Here is a 22,568-nt window from a genome sequence, read left to right on the forward strand (position 1 = left end):
CGCCTCATTGTTCCGACGTCTCAATGGTCCGAAATATTTCCCATTAGATCGACAGGCCACTATGCCGACGGTTCAATGTTCCGAAAACGGAACCCATTGGTCCGTTTGTCCGACTTTTCAAAAAGGAGGCGCATTAGGCCGACGGTTCAATATGCCGAATAGGCCAAGGCACAATTCCACATGTGTGATTATGAAACCAAAAATAAAAGACGATAGGCTAAGTTCCAGCAGTGCACTTCACCAAGCCAGACGGTTGCTGTGGGCTAGGCTTGAACGGTCACAAGAGGTGAGTTTATGAAGCGCACGTTAAACAAGGACTAATACTTTTCCCGTAAAGAAGTCAAACGGTGAGTGAAAAACAAATACATTTTTTATTTTTAGTAGCTGTGTGTTGTTTACTGTGTTTACAGTGGGCTTTTATCCTAAATAATTTCGCTGGTATTGATTTAGTCAAACTTATATCTCATACCGTGTGCCTACTTAGTCAAGTGTGTGTGTGTGTGTGTGTGTGTGTGTGTGTGTGTGTGTGTGTGTGTGTGCGTGTGTGCGTGTGCGTGTGCGTGTGCGTGTGCCCGTGTTGAGAATTAGACCTACGCTCTCTGTCCATGGGGCTGAAACACCCTGTCGAAATGAATCCGTTGTCACTTTGCGCTCCAATATTCATCGTGAACGTCATATGTAGGCCTATGTTGTATTTGTGAGAGAGAGAGCGAGAGAGAGCGAGCGAGGTATAAAACTCTTTATGTAGGCCTATTCGGCATATTGAACCGTCGGCCTAATGCGCCTCCTTTTTGAAAAGTCGGACAAACGGATCTTCGGACCAATGGGTTCCGTTTTCGGAACATTGAACCGTCGGCATAGTGGCATGTCGATCTAATGGGAAATATTTCAGACCATTGAGACGTCGGAACAATGAGGCGTCGGAATTACGGGCAGGCCCCGGCTACACACACTGGCTAACTAGAGAAAAGCTATTTCTACACAGTGCCAAAATTGTGATAACACTTAAATCAACACATCATGCACCTTTGAAAAGGACTTACTGACTTATCTTCCTAAAATCCTAATTTTGCTTTGCTAGTAAGAAGCAGTCATCGTTCAGTCACAGTGCAGTAAAGAGTAACATGGTCGCTGCAAGATAATCCAGAAAGTCACTATGGTATGCTACATTTGGCATCAAAATGGGTAAAATACACAAATGAATGTGCAAGGACATTTATTTAGATCTCAATTTTTACATACAGCAGTTGAATATCTGGACTGCAAATTGACCCACTGAAAATAAAGTTTATGGTTAGCAAATTAAGTTAAAACACTGGTGAACATGATAACTTTTGGGAGGGTTCAGTTAGATTGCTTGCTAAGCAATATTAGCAAAGGAGTTTTTGGTTAGCTTTCGAGATAACCGATGTTAGCTTGGGATTGTTTGAGTTAGCTTGATATAGCTGACCGATGTTACCTTGGGAGTGTTCGGGTTAGCTTGATAAGCTCATCAAAATTAGCGTCCAACGCTAATATTACAGATCTTGCAGCTGGGATCCTTCTTAGCGTTGACAGTGGACGAGCTACGAAGTTGGTGGCCGCTTATTGCCGCTACCGTTCCGAGCGACAAGTCCACTGGTTCCGTGTAGACCAACTCCAGAGTGACGTCTTGTGCATGTTGGAAACTCAGAGTGCCGTCTTCCCCTTCCACACAGGTCAGGAACCTGTTGTTGGATCTGTCCAGAGCAGGCAACCGTCCTTTACAGAACAAGTCTCCTTTGGAGCCCTCAGGGGCCAAGACCAGGATGACGTAGTGATATGCCGTGTACATGCAGTAGAAATCCCCAAAGTAGAGGTTGGTGTTTTGGTTGAACAGCACCTCTGCCTGCACCTGTAGCGGACATTCTGCGGTTAATAACTTTACGTTGCCGTTTCCTGCCACCTATTGTCTTGCGCAGTTACAGTGATGCAACAGATATTTTCGACAACTAAGAAAAGGGATGGATGGATGGATGGATGGATGGATGGATGGATGGATGGATGGATGGATGGATGGATGGATGGATGGATGGATGGATGGATGGATGTGGATGATGACTTCAGTTACATTTCTCTATAAATCAGTCTTGAGATTATCCCACATCAGAGATATTGATCGTAAACTATTGGAAGTACTCCGTGCTAATTCTGCATGAGTGTGTGTGCGCGCGTGCGTGCGTGCGTGCGTGCGTGCGTGCGTGCGTGCGTGCGTGCGTGCGTGCGTGCGTGCGTGCGTGCGTGCGTGCGTGCGTGCGTGCGTGCGTGCGTGCGTGCGTGCGTGCGTGCGTGCGTGCGTGCGTGCGTGTGTGTGTGTGTGTGTGCGTGCGTGCGTGCGTGCGTGCGTGCGTGTGTGTGTGTGTGTGTCCATGTGTGGGATACCTGGAAGCGGTAGGGTCCGTAGGGGGAGTCCTGGGGGGGCTTGCCCGTGTTGAACTCGGTGTTGCAGCTGAAGAAGACGCCCTCCAGCTTGCCGCTGATGGGCGAGCCGTGGCTGCCGCTGTTGTCCTTGACGGCCGGCAGCATGCGGTGACACTGGGAGTCCCTGGAACGATAGGAGGGGCTGTCACAACAACCCCGGGTTACTGCACAGAGGGCATGCCGGCGGACAGAGAGACAGGCATGCACACAGGTAGACAGACAGAGAGACAGGCATGCACACAGGTAGAGACATGGAGACAGACAGAGACAGGCAGACATGGAGACATGCATGGAACAGAAAGGCAGATAGAGACATGCAGACAGATATTGGCAGGGAGACAGACAAGGGCCTGCAGCCAGGTGTGCAGTCATGCTGATACAGACACGCAGACAGACACACATGGACAGGCATGACTGAAAGGCTTTTCATCATTGAAACAGACAGACATGCAGACAGACGGGTATGCAGACAGACATGCATGCAGAGAAGACATGAAGGCAGAAATCAAACTGACAGATCATCAGATGGATATTACATGGTTAAAGAGAAGTACAGATAGGAGGGAAGGCAGGAAGTGAGTGACAGACAGACAGACAGACAGACAGACAGACAGACAGACAGACAGACAGACAGACAGACAGACAGACAGACAGACAGACAGACAGACAGACAGACAGACAGACAGATAGATGGAAGCACTTTTTAATTTATTTATGCTGATGGTTCAGAGCTACTATTAAATGATAAAACATTAACAGAAACACTTACAGAATACAGAATGAAGCTGACACTATAGGTTAATTGCAGCTTTTGCTTTTTGACTTGTTGAAAATATATTACTCCCTTGGTGATACTGAAAAGCACTTTAAACAATTTCCACTGCTAAAAGCTAATGAGCTTCCAGCCAATTAATCCATTCCATAGAAATGATGGATAGCTTGGTTAAACTTTCCTGTGTTTCTGGGAAACTAGCCGAACACCAGCCTAGGAACCAGACAAATCCACAAGCGCACATAAGCCTCTGGCCTATGTGTCTGGCCCTCTCCCGTTCTGATAGGTTTCCAGCTGTCCTGGCCCGGGTCGGGCCAGTAACCACCGTTCATCTAATAGGGGGTCTAATACGATGTCTGAACCGAGGAGTGCCTTATGGGAGCGTTAACAACTAAGATGGCTGACACTGTTGTGACAAACTCGTTCTGTTGCTGTGAATCGTTGTAGGTCTATCCAATTTGATCCAGAGGCAATGAACTGAGATCGAAAATAAACTGGGCGGTTCCAGACTGATACAATTTGAGTACCTGAGCACTTTGGAGCAAATTAGTTCAGCCTCTCTTAAATGCCCTGATGGATAAAAATTGAAAGCCTATCATCAAATAAATAAACTGCATGGTTGACCAATTAACCAATCAAACAACGGTGATTTGGATGAATCAAAAAAAACAAAGACGTTATCGACCAGTTTACCAATGAATTGAACCCAAGATCAAACAAGGAGCAGGCACACTATCAACATTTGTCTGAGCTTAGTTGCCGACCACTTGGGATTCTTCTAATTTTTTTTCTGTGTAATGTAATGTTGGGTAGAGTCCTGTTCACACTAAGGTATTTATGTACCTTAGTTTGAACAGGACCCTGTCTGTAGGTGAAAGCGTGGTCCAAGTCGGAATTTAGCCAACATTTGCATTACACATTATTTCCCCAATCAAATATTTGGAAAAAAGGGAAATGGGTTAATGGAGCCAAAGTCAACGTGTTGAACAAGGAAAGTAAGACGTAGAAAGAATTCAATCATCCACAAAGAGCAGTAATAATAGAAGTAACCCAAGGTCATCATTAAGTCTCTCCAGACTTTGAACAATGTGTGAGCCTTGCCTGTACACTGCTCATAAATTCTGTAAGTGTCCTTGCACAAGTGGTTTGTAATCTCAGAGACAGTGGGCCTCATGCATCATTGTCCACAGCAAGGTACTCGGACTCCTGATTTAATACCAGAAATAACTCATCAATAATACATGGATCATGTTGCCGCCAAAAAACTGCACGCACGAACGCACACACGCACACACGCACACACACGTACACACACACACACACGCGCACCTATACTGTAAATTACATCGACACACCTACATCTTTTACCTAGCCTGGTTGAAGTATTCCTCCTCCTGGTTTCTGTAGAGGACTGTTAAGGGGAGCATCCTACCAGCGATGACCTCTGCCTTCTGCAGCAGCTGATTCAGATGCACCGAGGAGTAGTCTGGTGAGAGAGAGAGAGAGAGAGAGAGAGAGAGAGAGAGAGAGAGAGAGAGAGAGAGAGAGAGAGAGAGAGAGAGAGAGAGAATAATTTGTTAAAAATGAGGAAGACAAGAGTCAGAGAAATCAACTGAAGGAAGAAAGAAGTAATAAAAGAAACATCTGGGAGACAACGTTCATAAGAAACTAGCACTTTTACTTTGTGTTTGGTATTTTCTTCAGCTTGAGGTTGGACGTCACATCTAACTTGACCTTCCTGCTTCCTGTTGCTCGTTAGAAGCTGAGTGGTGGCTGGCAGGCACTGTCTGACGTTCCAATTTACTCTCCATCACAAACACTACCTCAGTCTGACACCCGATGCCGTCTCTGTCTCTTTCAGTGTCTCGTCAATCTATAAGTCTGTCACTCTCTCTCTCTCTCTGTCAAAACAATATTATTTGAGTTCTTGTTCGAACAAATAAGATGCAAAATTCTCGCTCCTTGTTCTACTTGGTCTTCACCCTCTTTCACCTTTTCCAATCTGACATTATCTCCTAGGTGCACTCTATCACTCAGTCTCACCCTCGACTCATGACTCATCTCTCCATCAGGGCCAGTCTCGTGACGGAGAGAGTCCCAGGTGGACACAGCCATCAAGCACCATCCGTCTCCCCAAAATGGCTGCCCGAAAAACCGCTCATCATTCTGAGCTTATCTTTTCCCCTTCACACCCTGGTCTGTTGCCTGCATAATGCAGCAAATCCCAAACTGAACTCGGAAAACCAGGGAGGAGATACCCTCCCACACGGCATCCTATCTGCATATGTTTCAGCAGTTGATTGTCTTTCTTCCATTTGCTTTCTGTGAATGTCTGTATACTGTCTCCATTGTCTGTACTCTTTGAGTTGTCTGTATCATTTGTATTGTCTTTATGCTTTGTATTTTCTGTAGTGTCTGTATCTTCTATATTGTCTGTATAGTCAGTAATGTTTGTACCCTTTCTTATTGTCTGTATCGACTGTATCGTCTGTACTCTTGTATCATCAGTACTGTTTGAATTTTCTGTACCGTCTGTACTGTCTGGACCATCTATAATGACTGTAACGTCTGTGATGTCTGTACTGTCTGGACCATCTATAATGACTGTACCGTCTGTAACGTCTGTGATGTCTGTACTGTCTGGACCATCTATAATGACTGTACCGTCTGTAACGTCTGTGATGTCTGTACTGTCTGTACTGTCTGTACTGTGTTGTAAGCGTGTGAGGCTGCCAACCAGGTGGCCCTCGTCGTGAGAGGAGTCTGGCCTCAACCACTCCAACCTGTGTGGATGGGGGTCCCCCATCACCCAGACCCTGACCCCGTTCATGTGGTCCCCACCTGCCGTGCAGAACTCGATGACCTGGCTCCACTCGGACACGGCGTAGTCCCCGTCCGCCTGCTTGGTGGCTGTCTGCACAGCCACCGTGTAGTCGGTGCGCGGGCTCAGGAACCAATGGCCTCGCACCGTCATGGGCAGGGGGACGGCCCTCGCCACCAGCTTGGTGGGGACGTCCTTGAGGCATAAGAAGCACACACGCACATCACACTTCACATTTGGTGGCAGTGGTGGGATATTCCTCTAGCCGAGTGGAGGGGACCCACATTTCGAAAAACATTGTTCGAGGAGCTTCGTGGTGGACCGCAGTGAAGAAGAGCAGGTAGACGAAGAGTCCTGCTAGGAGAGGAGATCACTGGGGAAGTTGAACTGCTGTCCTGTGGGGTTGCCCAAAGCCTGAAGGAGGAATAGCTCGGGAACTCCTTGTTGCTGACGTGAGCCATGTGGGGAGCTATTGCCAAACCTTGGCAGAACAGCAGTGGCGGAGGACATACTGCGAAGAGTGCAGTGTTTGGCCAAGAAGGAGGGATCGTTGAATGAAGATTGGCGGTCACCAGAGACTTTTTGAACAGTTTATTTAGCACAAATGAGTGTCTTGCACAATATTTTACCTTTTTATCTAATGCGCTTGTAACTGTGTTTACAAGCTTAAAAGAGGGGGAAGGTAATGTGAAGATGTGAATGGCATCTTCACTGTTTTTAAACATGTTTTAAAAGATTCACGTGCTCCTGTCTGGCTAGTTAGCCGTGATAGTCCGCAGCTGTGGCTCATAGGCTAATTGAGCCACACCCATTCTGGTGCTCTTTAAGAGGGCCAGAGTTTTAGACTGGAGGGGCTGGAGTTGTGCAAGTGACTCGACAGTTGTGCTGTGTTTTAGGTAAAGAGATGCTTTTTAACAATAACAATGTGCGTGAAGAAAGCTATTTTTCACACATAGACACATGGAAACACACACAAGGGAATACTCACTCATACACACACGGAACAAAACCACACACGCATGCACACACACACACGGACACAACCATTAATTACTTGATTAGAAGTCACTTTCCTGCTCCCACTCATACAACTCTCAAATCATGACTTCAATTATCTTCATTTCCATTGTAATTCCAAAAGTTTGGACATAGACACTTTAGGGTGCAAGTAGCACTGTCTACGCACACGCACACATACACAGGGTGTTGTGATGAGATGGACCTACTGTAGATTTGGAAGTCTTGGCAGAAATTATACATAATAGACCAAATATACACCCTAATCAATTTCAGAAGCATTCAAGAATTGACAGTGGATTCAGATGTCCTTAAGGAGTAGGTAAGCGTTTAGGGCATCTTGGATGCATACAGGTTAGGCTGCAGACATTGGGGATCAGAACCTTACAAAAATGTTTGTTTGTTGAATTTAGCCTTAAAAAGACTAGAAAATGAGAAGCAAAGAGTAGGCTAGGACTACTGCTGGGACTGTTTGTTTGGTCCACAGCAGTGATTAAGTCGGCTGATTGCTTTTAGGGCAGACAAATTGTTTCATAAAGGGAAGCGGGGAGAGTGCTGAATTTATTAAATCATTGAGTCATCAAATCCCTGCTGTGGTAAAAACATCAGCATTAAAGCGAGAAATAAAAGTGTTATGAAAGAGCTTCTGAATTATAAAGAGAGATTACTGTTGGTTGTGTTTTGCCTTTAGTCTGGCTTTTGTCGTTAAAGTTAGCACTAGTACAAAAGTAATAAAAGGTTTTAGGAATTGTGTATTCCTGTAGTTGTAGTAAAAGTAGTAGTAGTAATAGTAGTTCATGATTATGGTCATGGGTAAGATTTAAGAGCTGTGCCCTCTTGTGCACTTTTCTGCTCCCTCTCATACAACTCTCAAATCATACCTATAGTAGCCTTAAAGGCACCCAGTGCAACTTTCGAGGCTTAAAAATAAACATTCAATTTCTAGTCTTTTTTACACGTAGTAAGTTTCAATAACTCCATACCATTACATACCGACATTCAAGCAGCAAAGATGAGACGTCGTTGTGTGGTGAGAACTGATAGAAAATCGATAACAACAATGTCGCCATTTTCTTTATTTTTTGTAACCTACAATAAATAAAGCAGGCTTCCAGTCAATGGAAAAATGGCTTCTCCCCGCCGGCGATTGTTGTTGTTTACGATTTTCTATCAGTTCTCACCACACAACGACGTCTCATCTTTGCTCCTTGAATGTCGATATGTAATGGTATGGAGTTATTGAAACTTTCTACGTGTAAAAAAGACTAGAAATTGAATGTTTATTTTTCATTGAATGTTTACATAAAGTTGCACTGGGTGCCTTTAACTTAGGCCTACTCAAAGTGTAATTAGTGGGAGCGAACATAAAACAATGTAGTCGTCACAATGTGTCTGGGTCTACCTTGTGTTTGAACTTGTTCTCCTTCTTGTTCTCCTTCTTGTTCAGGTCTATGAAGTAGTGCGTGATCCTCTCCTTCCCGCGTGCGTCTGAGTCCCAGCTGATCTTGAAGGAGTCGCAGGTGATGTTGCTGATGCTGATCTGGTGGGGGACCGGCAGGTCGTCCAGTTCCCCGACCCCGCTGTCTGCCGCCTGGGTTCCTGGGAGAGGGAGCAGGGGTAAGGGTCATTCATTGATACCATGCCATGTCCTTGGTATTATCTTCTTTGTTAATCTGTTGAAGGCCATTACGATGCATTAAGCTCATGGGTTTGCATTCACTTTTAATGTAATACATTGTTAAAAATGTTTTTAACTTAAGGAACAATATAAATATTTGCACACCTTCTTTCCCTGAAAGACAGAATGAAGGATTTAGTTCTCCATTTTTTTTTGTCATTAACCCACAAGTTCTTGTTGCCACATTTTGACCCACTATGATTAGAAAAAAGATGAAATGTTTTAGACATTTGCTTCACTTTGTTTAGGACCATTTAACCACATAGGCAGCATTTCTTTTTTTTAAATGTATACAGAAAAGAGATGGCTATGGTTTATGTGGTGCCCTCAATGTGTGAACATTTTGTTTTCATCATTACATATTTTCGCATTAAGTCTTTTAGGACATTGCCAATATCACACACACGCCAGTAAAACACACACATGCCAGTAAAGCACAATAAAATAGGCTTTCCTTTCCTTTAGTATTTGGGTCACAAAATGTGCAACTGGATGGAAGGATTGCCCGCAAACTGTTTGTGTGTGTGTGTGATTGTGTGTGTGTGTTCAGGAGTTAAAGGGTTCCTCTATCTAACTGTTTATAATTTTAAAACATCTTAAAGCAATGAATGTTTAATCTATAGTAAAACAATGTGGGTCAATGAATCATCTGTAGGGCCATATAATGTCCTGAAGTAATCCTCCTTCCCTGAAAAAAGTTAAATTTTAGTGGATATTTCTTTCAAACCACTCTCTACTTTATGATTGGTCTTTCAGAGAGATTGTACAACGATTTCTACTCTTTTGGGGTGGAAATGGCTTCAACCCCGACATCTTGGAATTGCCTTTACGCAGAAAGTACTGATGCTAGTTATCTGGATCATTTTATAGGCCTAGAGCATGAAAAGCTTGGCTCAGGAGAACCATTAACTATGTCACTTATGTGACAAATAAAATTGGCCACATTTTCTTGGGAGCAATTTTACGGCAGCACTTCAGAGGTTTAAAAGTCTCACCATTCTGTAACTTTCTCGAATTACCTACTCATGTGTGCAAGGGCAGGGAATAAGGATTCATACTAAAGGACCCCTTTAAAATGATTAGATAGGTATAAGCAGTTGAGTAGTCAGACTTATTGACTCACTGAAGCAAGGAGGGCTCTTACAAGCAGTATCTGACCTTACAATGCAACACTGGTCGCTTAAATATGTGAAAAGGTTTTGGAGGAACCAAGAATGTCAATACAATCCATGGAACTCACATTGAAACCACAGCGCACAGCGACTATACAGACTGGAGTGATGCGTGTTACTTACATTGTTCACAATGCATGATATCATTAGCTCTGCAAATAACATTCTCATATACTCCGTAATCACTCTGATGGGATATTTGTTCTTTTGCATGAGCCCCATTGTGGCGGTTAGAAAGTAGCGGTTGGCCCGACCCAAACCTATTTGCATAGAAAACTGCTGGAGAACCACAGGCTAGCCAGTGTCGGGCTTACTATTAGCATAGGACTGAGTGGTGTGTTCACAACACGCACTATAGAAGCCTCTAATTGGTTCATCACAGGAAACAGAAGACAACAAAAAATTTGCTCTGAGCTATTATTGGAGCTCCAGCTTTGGTTAGTGGTTATGTGTATTTTCTCTGTGGCATCTGTGTGTGTTTGTGTGTGTGTGTGTGTGTGTGTGTGTGTGTGTGTGTGTGTGTGTGTGTGTGTGTGTGTGTGTGTGTGTGTGTGTGTGTGTGTGTGTGTGTGTGTGTGTGTGTACGGGTGTGTGTGTGTGTGTACGGGTGTGGTTTGTGAAAAAAAAACACCTCAATCTCTTGTTCTATATGGTAAGCATGTGCTTTGCTTATGTTTTTTATGTACTCAAATGGTTCTTGCACTTTTTGGGTTATATCATCGTTGTTCAATTCGCTTACTCTAAGTCACTTCCGACAAAAAAAACACTGCTAAATAAAAGGATGGTAATGTGAATCTTGTGTGTGTGTGTGGTTGTGTCTAACCATGTCACAGATAATACACACTTTATCTCCTGTCAGGTGGATTCTATTCATTTGACAGAGACACAATGCCCTCGCTGTGACTTAACCAGGCTACCATAATCTATCGCTTACACAAGTCACATGTCTACTGGAGTGTTAGCCTTTACCTCAGTGAGATAGGTTACGAGGAAATGTGTCTCTGTCTGGGTTTATCCTGGCCTTTCCAACACACTCAGATTATTGAATATATCCTGGGGAAAGTAGTTTTTGTTTGACATATAATCTGTTCAAAATAATAGAAAAGAGAATACATTAAAGTCACAACACAAACACAAGTAGAGTATAGGACAATAGAAATAAAGAAAATATAGACTTACAAGAAGTATGCAAATAAAGAATGTGCAGATCTATACAAAAAACCCTCCATATGCATACACATAAAATAGAAAGAACTATCAGGGGGGTCAGGTTAATGCTGAGTCAAGTGCTCTTTAGCATAGGATCATTTGTTCCTCTGTATTCTACGACATCTTAACGCCCCTGTTTACTTATTGATCTAAGGAAGAAGGTGAGGCAGCAGGGAGGGCCATAAACCTGCTGTTAAGTGGCCATAAGGAACGATATCAGCTGAATGTTGCTACTATACTCTGCATTATAAGGTCCAAAGTCTGTGCTGTTAAATGTTGTGATCGAGCACAAATGTAGTTCTGGAAAACGCCTTTGTCACTGCCTCAGGACACAACTCTTATGCCAAATGTGACAGTGGTAACAATAATTTTTTTATGTTAGCTTTGTATTTCTTGTATTCATATTTTATATTGTTTTTTGATTATATCTGTTGTTAGTTTGAGACGAATACAAAATGGTTTGATTTTACTCCATAACAACCATAACATCCTGACCAAGAAAAAATTATTTATTCATAGCTCTGATTTTCTATAAACCTGAAATACAACCATGCTACAAAGTCATTATCAAACAAACTACATTCTGAAAAGAGGACACTAACTATGCAGTCGTCTAATCTTTAAATTCAGCAAAGAGGATGACAGAAAAACAGTCTGCTGCACCAAACAACACAACATACAGGATAAACTCACATGCCCGGTAGGTAATCTGATGGCGGAATACGGTAGCGTGTATCATAATCTCATTGAAACCCTGTCACCAGAATATAATCTGTAGATTAATGTTTTACCATTTTTTCCTGATTGATAGTTTATCCTTTGATACTTGATAGTATAAACATTATACTTGAACTCATATCCAACCGTCGATCCATCTATGTGTGTCTATTTATATGTCTATATATATTCATCCATCCATGAAATTATTTATCATTCACCTTTCTATTCATCTCTCCATATTCCATCCATCAATCCGTCTATTTATCTATCCATTCATCCATCCATCAATGCGTCCTTTTATCTATCCGTATGTCTTTCCATCAATCCATCTATCTATTCATCCCTCCATCCATCTATCTATCTATTTATCTATCCATCCCTCCATCCATCTATCTATTTATACATCCATCACTCTGTCTATTTATCTATTCATCCCTCCATCCATCCATTCATCCCTCCATCCATCTATCAATCTATCCATTCATCCTCCATCCATCTATCTGTTTATCCATCTGTCAGTCCATCTACACGTCCCTCCATCCATCCATCTATCTATTTATCCCTCCGTCCAGGAGGAAGGAGCAGAGTGCAGATGATGTAAGAGGATCACAACCTGCTAAAGATTAACTCTAAAAGTGTTCTGTGTTTACAGTTGAGAGGTCCGTATCCGCCTCCTTAATCCCTATGCACAATAGTATATTTATTCTAGATACCATTACCGATATAGAATATACTATATCAATATATATATACACTAGTATATTTATGCTAGCATACACTAGTATCATTTACTTTATATACCAGTATTATTAACTTTAAATACTAGTATATTCAATGAATGCATATTGTTGTATATGATTAAAATGCCAGTGAAAGTGAAATTTGCCAGTATGTCCGTTTGTGTGTGTGTGTGTGTGTGTGTGTGTGTGTGTGTGTGTGTGTGTGTGTGTGTGTGTGTGTGTGTGTGTGTGTGTGTGTGTGTGTGTGTGTGTGTGTGTGTGTTCACTGTATAGTGTATCAATTTAGTTAAGTCAAGTCTGTGTGTATAAGCCTTAATCAGTTACAGTCTCACAGGATTTCACAGGCCACGTTAAACTGCTACAGACTACAACAAACCACACAATTGGATTGATGCTGATTTTATGTGTTAAAAATTGTATCTTCCAATTCCCCGCTCTCTCAAGTCATTGATCATTTCCACCCTCCCTCACTCTCTCTTTACTCATCCCCATTTCTCCCCCTCTGAATATTGCGCTATCTATCTCTTTATGTCTCTCTCTCTCTCTCTCTCTCTCTCTCTCTCTCTCTCTCTCTCTCTCTCTCTCTCTCTCTCTCTCTCTCTCTCTCTCTCTCTCTCTCTCTCTCTATGTATACATCTTTCTCTCTCTCTCTATGTATACATCTTTCTCTCTCTCTCACACACACACACACACACACACACACACACACACACACACACACACACACACACACACACACTCACACAGCGGGGTCCACCACGCAGGCCCTGCCCCCCATTATGCATGCTGTACACCCAGCAGCCCATCAGAGGGGGGCCTTCTGGGCCAGAGGACAGAGTGCGTCTTCACTACACACACAGGGGCCACTCACACAAGGGCCGTACAAGGGGCCCATTGAGACGACAGAGAGGGGAGACAAAGAGGGGGATGGAGATAGAAGGAGGAAATAGAGGACAAGGGGGAGAGGGCAGGGGTGAAGAGAGGAGCAGAAGAGAGGGATGGATAGTCAGACAGACGGATAAAGAGAGAGAGAGCGAAAGAGAGAAAGACTTAGAAATACACACACAAACAAACACACACACACACACTCACCATATCCACACATCCCAAATGTTGCTTTTATTGTTGCTTTTTATTTCTTGAAAAACACATTTATTGTATTATTAATTATTTAGATAACACTTTGACAGGTTTGTGAACCACAGAAAATAAAGATTAATGGCCAAGGCCATGCAATCACCAGAAGCAGCGTGTTGTGACATTATAAAACGAAAGAAGTACCTTTCCGAAACCACTTTGTGTCGCCGGCGTTATTTTAAGCACTAGGATTAGCATCTATTGATTGAAAGTAATTTGGGAGCCATCTTTTTGCTATTGCGCTGTATTTTCGTGATATTATAGGGCAGGTATGAGGGCTGCATTTCTGCGTTTATTTTCCGAGTCAAGAATATGCTAACGAGTTGCTGAGTTCACTTTATGCTAATCGTCTGTTGGTGATTGGAGGTCTAACGACCTGCAGTTTTGGCCCTCAATTAATCTGCAGATGGAAATACGCCCACACACACACACACACACACACACACACACACACACACACACACACACACACACACACACACACACACACACACACACACACACACACACACACACACACACACAAACTACTCACAGATGGAATTAAATTAAGATTGTATTTTATGCCAATTTTGATCATTTAATGTTTGGTTTTAACGCTTTTATTACACAGACTCTCAAATTCCTTACAAATAACTGGTCAGGCCTTTCTTTTTCACGAGATCGGACTCCAGGCGATGATACATCACCTGGATTGCCCTCAAACACAGGATGAAATTGGGTTTTTGGTAATATGCTAATTTGGCATACACACAGTTCCACACACACACACACAAAAAACAAAAATGCATACACGACTAGGAGGCAGTACTCAGAGTCAAGAATGTGCACCCGCAGTGCAGGGCCAAGGCCAAAAGGACACTTGCACGTACGTACACAGGCACACACACACACATGCACAAATACACACACATAAGCACACAAATACACAAGCAATCCGTCAATGAATACGCTTCTGCTTGAAGCATGACATTAAACTTTAATGAGTCTGGACCGGAGGGGCCAGAAATAGTCTCATTTTCACAGCCCAACACAACGTGATGAAGCATTCAAGAAAGCAAGTGTGTGAGAGAGAGAGAGAGAGAGAGAGAGAGAGAGAGAGAGAGAGAGAGAGAGACAGAGAGAGAGAGAGAGAGAGAGAGAGAGAGAGAGAGAGAGAGAGAGAGAGAGAGAGAGAGAGAGAGAGAGAGAGACAGACAGACAGACAGACAGACAGACAGACAGACAGACAGACAGACAGACAGACAGACAGGGAGGGAGGGAGGGAGGGAGGGAGGGAGGGAGGGAGGGAGGGACGGACGGACGGACGGACGGACGTGGGGTGTCTGTGTGATGTTGTTTCAGCTGCACTTTTATCTCCAAGAGAGTTAAAGCTAACATTAAATAGTCTTCGTTGCCCCATGTTGTCCTTCATGCTTATCATATTCCGTTTTAAATATATATATTGTTTTCAAAGCACATTCGGTCTACTGGATCTTGTTTCAGACTAATGTCTGTCCTGGGATGGCTGTGTAGCTGGCCGGACTTTACATAACCTTTCCCATTCAAATGCTCAAGACACCTCTCTCATAATCACACAGACACACACACACACACACACACACACACAACCTTGCCAGTGAAAATAACTTAAATACTTATATGTTAGTAGTAATACTCACAGAGCAAATTATGAGGCAATGGCATTCAGACTATGACCTTCATTTCAACTTTTTGGATACATATCAAATATCAGGTCACAAACAAAGGGACATGATAAACAAGGCAGAATTCTCCTCCATCTGCTGCACCATGACGTAACCACATTTATTTCCGTGTTTTTTTTCCATTGCATGGGTAAAATGCAACAAAAACCAACAACTAAGCACTCCGCTTTTCCGCCTTCTTACCCCCTTTCCTTGTTCCCTTCATCATTTCACTTCCACTCATTAACAATGACTATATCCTCTTTTTCCTATTAGCTCAGACATTTAACAAGCAGAGTCCCGAAAAGCCAATGTGGTCAACCAGCTGATCCCCTAAACAAAGGACCTCCACCCCCCAGGGGAGCGCTCCATCCCTGGGCTCCCCCCTGGGGTCCCTTCCATCACCGGGCCTCATCATTGTGGATCTGTTTGTGGTGGAAAACAGGCAGCAGCCCGAGCCCTAAACAGAGTCAAACAGCCTTGGGACGACTACATTAAGCGTACCCCTTCTGTGTGTGTGTGTGTGTTGTGTGTGTGTGTGTGTGTGTGTGTGTGTGTGTGTGTGTGTGTGTGGTGTGCGTGCGTGTGCGTGCTGTGTGCGTGCGTGTGTGTGCTATAGCGTAGCCTCCACAACCAGCTTCTCAGCATCATCCCCTTAAGGCTGTGGTGACCAGGCAGTAAGAAACACCCGTAAATACACCAGAGGCCATCCATAGCAGAGATGAGAGAGAGAGAGAGAGAGAAGAGAGAGAGAGAGAGAGAGAGAGAGAGAGAGAGAGAAGAGAGAGAGAGAGAGAGAGAGAGAGAGAGAGAGAGAGAGAGACGAGAGAGAGAGAGAGAAATCGAAAGCAACCTACCAACCTTGATGTGGTGTGTCACTTCTTGGGTCCCCCCCCCCCCCCCCGAAGCTAAACAACCATCCACAGGATGGAGGCCCAGGTCAGGGCAGCACTGAGACACTAAAGCCTGAAGACAGAGCTCTGTATCTGGGTTAACTTTAATTAACCTCCACCGGCCTGGAGAGGATGGTCGAGGGGGGGACTGCTGCCTCTCCAGCCCCAAGGCTTGTGCCTCGTCCCTGGGGTGTCTTTCAAAGTTCTTCCACCGTCGTCGACTTTTCATATCATGAATGAATATTACATAGCTGTATTTATTGTGCACTGTATCTGAAGTTGAGTCGGTAATTACTTTTATTTTGCAGACAATAATCACATCTGGGTGTGCTACATGATTCCTGATTTAAAGGAAGTTATGATTGGTTATCACTTCTGATTCCTTGCATAGAGGGGGGTCTACACATTTTGTGTCTGTATCAAATACAACGAATTAATGAAACAAACAACAATGATGTTCCAACAATATGTCATCAATGATTGCATCGAAGATCCAGAATAGGCTCCCTGAAAATAAAATCAGCTCAGTTGTGTCAGTATTAATGGGGATTCAAGTTGATAACAAGTTTCAAAACACCATAGGATAGCAAACGACATAAAACAAAGTTGCCACCACAGAGAACATGGACACAGAACAAAAGCGCTTCATGACTAGGCAAAATCCCGCTAGCCTGCTTTCACTTTCTCTCTTCTCAACCCCCTGTTTCTTTCTTTTTTTCTTTCATTCTTGCTCCACTATACTGGTCACTATCCTGGCTACAATATAAACGAGACAGACACCCTGTGATGGGAATTGGATGCAGAGAGAGAGACAGACAGACAGACAGACAGACAGACAGACAGACAGACAGACAGACAGACAGACAGACAGACAGACAGACAGACAGATATATATATATATATATATATATATATATATATATATAGGCCTATTCATATCGCCAACATGTTTTTATTATAGGGGCTGGTTGAGACAAGAGAAACACAAGGACATCACTTCTGAAAAAGGCTATGACATGACTTCCATTGTTTAATTGAGTCAGCATTTAAATAGTCTTAAAACAGCCCCATTGTTCACTCAACAGGAAAACATACAGCAGACTTACAAGCATTCATTAATATGGTCCCAGGAATAAATGAATATCACGTCCATGATGTTGCCTTGCCAAACCGATATAGCGCCCTGCACATGCACGCGCAGACACAAACACGCACGCACAGACCAACGCACTCGCAGCCACTTGCCTTCTCTGTCGCACAGATGTAGGTTTTCCAAGGGTTTCAGGTCCACGCACGGACTCGTGGGACTTCTGAGATTGTGTTCCACGTGTGGCACATCCATTTTCTCCATAAACTGTTAAAACCCTCTGTCTAATGTTCGGTTCCGACCCCCTGTGCTTCCTTCTGTAGCAAAATGGTTTTCGATAAAAATCGTCCGACGCTGTTGTCCCTTCTACGGCGAAACAGCGGTCTGGTGCTGCGCTCACTACTCCCTCTAGCTCTGCCCAACCTCACGCCACTCATCTCTCTCTCTCTCTCTCTCTCTCTCTCTCTCTCTCTCTCTCTCTCTCTCTCTCTCTCTCTCTCTCTCTCTCTCTCTCTCTCTCTCTCTCTCTCTCTCTCTCTCTCTCTCTCCAACGTGAAAGCCATGCAGGACTAGGATCATGCATCTGTGACCGTGTGTGTGTGTGTGTGTGTGTGTGTGTGTGTGTGTGTGTGTGTGTGTGTGTGTATATGTTGGGGGGGGGGGAGAGAGGGGGGTGTTTGCATGTATTTCACATGGAGGGCAAACAAAAATAATGGAAATAATAATCAACAATAATAATGTTACGCTACAACTTAATTAAAATTGCGACTGTTAAATAAAGTAATAGAGTAGCAGAAGCAACAAGTGTCAATTATTCTTCCTCTGGTGATGAAAGGAGAGTGGGACAGACAGAGAGCAGGAGAGAGAGAGAGAGAGAGAGAGAGAGAGAGAGAGAGAGAGAGAGAGAGAGAGAGAGAGAGAGAGAGAGAGAGAGAGAGAGAGAGAGAGAGAGAGAGAGAGAGAGAGAGAGAGAGAGGATGAGAGCAGGAGGAAGGAAGGATTAGGACGGGAGTGAAAAGTGAATTAAATGAATGCTTATATAAGGAGATTATCTGGAGAGGAGAAAAACAGCATGTCCAGCGAAGCATGCACATGCACACGCACCCACACACTTATACACACATGCGCATGCACACACGCACACACCCACACGCACACGCACACACACACACACACACACACACACACACACACACACATACACACACACACACACACACACACACACACACACACACACACACACACACACACACACACACACACACACACCTCCAGTAATCCCTTCAAACATTTTAATTAGATGACCTATTGGAAACGACTCCCTGATGCACACACACAGACACACACACTAACACCTATACACACACACACTAATATGTGTAATTGGAGTGGAGCGATGCAGGTATAGTATATTAAACTCCCGGTCACTACAAACCCAGTTAGCTCTCTGAGAGACTCTTTCTGTATCGGTGCAATAGCACTGCAACTTGCAGGAGATGTGAGCTGTTGGTAGGATAACTCACAGCGGGAGCTATTCATCTGTGAGCTGTCACAGTTGGAGACTGCTATGTGTGTGTTTGTATGTCATTTGGTAATCTTACATAACAAATGTTCATTTAGCACAGTGATTCTGATGTAGTTCCGTTGCTGAACTAAGAACCGACCAGACAGTCAACGAGACTACACACGATTCTAGGAGCCGCAACCCGACTAAGCCTAAGAAACACTTGTAACCGGTCGACAAGACAGTGTGCATGATTTTATGAGCGGCCAATTCATAAGCCTCGGGAACACGGATTGTGGAGCCTAACATGCATCAATATTTTTTTATTTGTCCCATTTTACAATGCTTTGCCTCTACTGGAAACAACCTGCACCATGATCTAGAGATTCGATTTTGGAGTGGAAGTGTTGCTAGGCGACAAATTAAATACAGTGAAAATCACGTTTTGTTCCCAGTGGTTAAACTTTGAATTCCCTAGGGTTAAATCGGACAGACCATATTCCTGAACCTTTTCAAGTAGGCTACTTAAGATTTCATACGGACTGAATTCTTTTTTTTTTTATGAAATTGTTGAGATATAATGAAGATCTTTTTGTGATTAGAGGACCTTGAGTTTATTTAAACTGTTGGAAATGTGTAAATATAATGAATGTTCCATTTTGATCACAGTTAAAGGACAGAAACCAAAGAGAACCTGATTGGAAAAGTATTGATTGCTTGACTCACTGATTTGCTTACTGACTCTGCGACGCTTGTGATCCAGGGTGAACAGTACTTCAGAAGCAAGGACCACGACAATGATGATGTCATCAGACTCAAATAGCTGAGTAAATAAGTATTATTTGAACCAAGCATTACAAGTGAGTGTGTGTGTGTGTGTGTGTGTGTGTGTGTGTGTGTGTGTGTGTGTGTGTGTGTCCGTGTGTCCGTGTGTCCATCTGTCCATGTCTGCGTTGTTCGGCTTTCTAACCTTGTGATTGTGTATGTGCATGTAAATGCACACTGTAGGCCTACCCTTGGAGCGTGAAGTATTTTATTGTGCGTCTTTGGTAAGGCCATGAGATCAGGGTATATATCCTTCTAGGTTTATGTGTTTGCAATATTGAACCAGTTCTTATATTTAATGATTACAGCATTCATATATGAGGCAAAAACAGATAAGTTCATTGTAAAGAAAAAAGATGACAGAGAAAGTACATCCGGCAAGGCTCGATAGGTGAGTTTATGCGTGAGTTCAAACATGTGAATGAAACCCAGGGGAGCCAGAACCAGACCACAAAGACAGTTTGAATGGTTGACTGGTGATGTTAGAAGCCTAGAAAAGTGAGGGACCTGTGTGTGTGTGTGTGTGTGTGTGTGTGTGTGTGTGTGTGTGTGTGTGTGTGTGTGTGTGTGTGTGTGTGTGTGTGTGTGTGTGTGTGTGTGTGTGCGTGTGTGTGAATTTGTGACAGTGGTTTACAGAGCTGAGCAGCCTCACTGCGTCTTCATAATGACGTGAGAGCCTAACACATAAAGACCAAGGAAAAGAGGCTCAGAAGGGACTGAATCCAGTCACCCGTCTACCCATTAGGCCTGATCAGTCTTCCTATTCATAAAACACACCACAATGACACTACTTCTTGCCAAACTGCTCTATTTATTAAAGAACAATTGTACACAATCTTGAAATCTAGAAAGAAGATACTTTGGACCCATGAACGCCACTAACGTAGTTAGACTGTTTGATGATCTGGCGATGAATGGTTGAGAAGCCAGAGTAGATAAACAGGAAGTGTTGATTATGTTGTTGATCCTCAGGTGTGTCTGGTTGAGTCGGAGAAAGGAGGACTCTGGAGAAGCTGGAGTCCGCTGGCTCGGCCCATAACATGAAACAAAGACAGACAAAATCCATACAGAGTGATCCTATAGCTCCTGCTAGGATCCACGGCAGACGCTGTAACAAAAAGTCTAAATGGAGTAAACAATGTAAACATGCACACCAAAAAAATATGTTGAAAAAATGTAAAATGCTTTCAAACATATTTAGCGAACAGTTAAACAAATAGCTTAAGTGATTATACAATTAAGGTAAAATATAGAATAGCTGAGCTTCTCCAATAAGGTTTGAAATGATTGAATCAATAAATGTTAGTCAAGTGTGTGTGTGTGTGTGTGTGTGTGTGTGTGTGTGTGTGTGTGTGTGTGTGTGTGTGTGTGTGTGTGTGTGTGTGTGTGTGTGTGTGTGTGTGTGTGTGTGTGGGTGTTACAGTAACCAGCAAAAGTATTACTGATGTTATTCTTTCACATCTAGTTAATCGAGATAAGCTCACAAAAATATCACGCTTGTACTGTTGGACTCCTTGGAATCTCAGTTTTCGTATGACATATCATTTGTGGAGATAGCATGTCTTGAAAAACATATTTTTCAAGAACTTGGGAATTAAAGTTCTGCCGGAAGAGGCATATTGGCGATCTGGGGCCGTATTCACAAAGGATCTTAGGGCTAAAAGTAGGTCCTAACTGGCGAATTTAGGAGTAACTCCTAAAAATAATGGGCGTGTCACTCTTAAATTTAGGACTCCTAACTTTTTTCACTAAGAGCAATTCACAAAGTATTTTAGGACTAAAAGTAGCACCTAAGTCTAGGAGAGCTTAAAAGTCCTCAAGAGGACTCCTAACTCAGTAAGACCTATTCACAAAGAATCGTAAAATGCCTGCGAGATGAAATGTTAGGGTATTCAATTTATTGTGGAGTTAATGCGCGATGCAATAACATCCCCGACTAACAGGAATAATCCGATTAGTCCCGAAATAAAATGTTTGGCCACACTACGTTATTTAGCAACAGGGGAAATGCAACTTTGCAATGCCGACGATTTAAAATTATAGCAACCATCAGTCAGCCGGCCGTGCCATAAACTTTCCTTTGGACATTCAACAATTACACAGGATCAAAGCCAACTTCATGGCAATTGCAGGTATGCCCGGTGTGGTCGGTGCTATTGACGGGACGCACATAAAAATAATTGCGCCATCAAAAGACGAGGACGTGTTCGTCAATAGGAAGAAAGTGCATTCCATCAACACGCAGGTTGTTTTTGATGCAAATTTTAACATAGCCTACTGGATGTTGTTGCACAGTGGCCTGGATCTTCAGCTACCCATGATTCGCGCATTTTAATGGTGAGCGGTCTGAGGCAGCTTTTTGAGATGTACCAGTTGGGTGGTACTTGCTGGGTGACAGTAACTATCCATGCAAGACGTGGCTCTAGACACCCTACCTCAATCCACAACCGGGAGCACAGTTAAAGTGTAACATGTAAGTGATTACGCAGATTACGCTTAGTCCTATGCGTAAAACACATCGTATTGGCTCTTTGACGCCTTTTATTTGTTGAATCCATATTTATTATTGTTTACTGATTTCTTCCATGTATGCTAGAGCACACAAACATACACGAAATGTTGTGGAGAGAGGAATTGGGCAGATGAAACGTCGGTTTCATGTCCTCCACGGCGAAATACGCCTCACCCCAGAGAGGGCAAGCACAGTAATCACTGTATGTGCCATTCTACACAACCTCTGCAAGCGGAGGAACATTCCACAGCCAGACGATGGTGATGGTGATGATGATGATGATGATGATGGCGATCAACATGACAAGGAATTTGGCCGTGTGGTACCGAGTGGACAGGCATTTAGGGATCACTT

The 22,568-nt window shown here is 43.3% G+C and overlaps 1 protein-coding gene across 1 annotated transcript; it reads right to left on the reverse strand.

Moving 5' to 3' along the window:
- Nucleotides 1-1,199: 1,199 nt before the first annotated feature.
- On the reverse strand, nt 1,200-17,822 carry LOC132446192 (phytanoyl-CoA hydroxylase-interacting protein-like). The gene is made up of 6 exons (XM_060036348.1): nt 17,529-17,822; nt 8,452-8,648; nt 6,053-6,227; nt 4,580-4,697; nt 2,401-2,563; nt 1,200-1,873 (listed from the first exon to the last, which is right to left on the reverse strand). Exons 1-6 carry the CDS (start codon nt 17,632-17,634, stop codon nt 1,499-1,501), a joined length of 1,134 nt encoding a protein of 377 aa, XP_059892331.1. The 5' UTR covers nt 17,635-17,822; the 3' UTR covers nt 1,200-1,498.
- Between the last annotated feature and the right edge of the window lie 4,746 nt (nt 17,823-22,568).

The sequence above is a fragment of the Gadus macrocephalus genome, chromosome 18, assembly GCF_031168955.1.
Source record: "Gadus macrocephalus chromosome 18, ASM3116895v1".
In the NCBI taxonomy this organism is placed as follows: domain Eukaryota; kingdom Metazoa; phylum Chordata; class Actinopteri; order Gadiformes; family Gadidae; genus Gadus; species Gadus macrocephalus.

Excerpts from the sequence above, each read along its gene's own strand:
- LOC132446192 (XM_060036348.1), bottom strand. The coding sequence starts at position 17,634 with ATGGAGAAAATGGATGTGCCACACGTGGAACACAATCTCAGAAGTCCC. Across the intron at positions 6,228-8,451 it reads AGAACAAGTTCAAACACAAG|GACGTCCCCACCAAGCTGGT; the intron begins GTAGACCCAGAC and ends TTATGCCTCAAG. Across the intron at positions 1,874-2,400 it reads ACGGACCCTACCGCTTCCAG|GTGCAGGCAGAGGTGCTGTT; the intron begins GTATCCCACACA and ends TGTCCGCTACAG.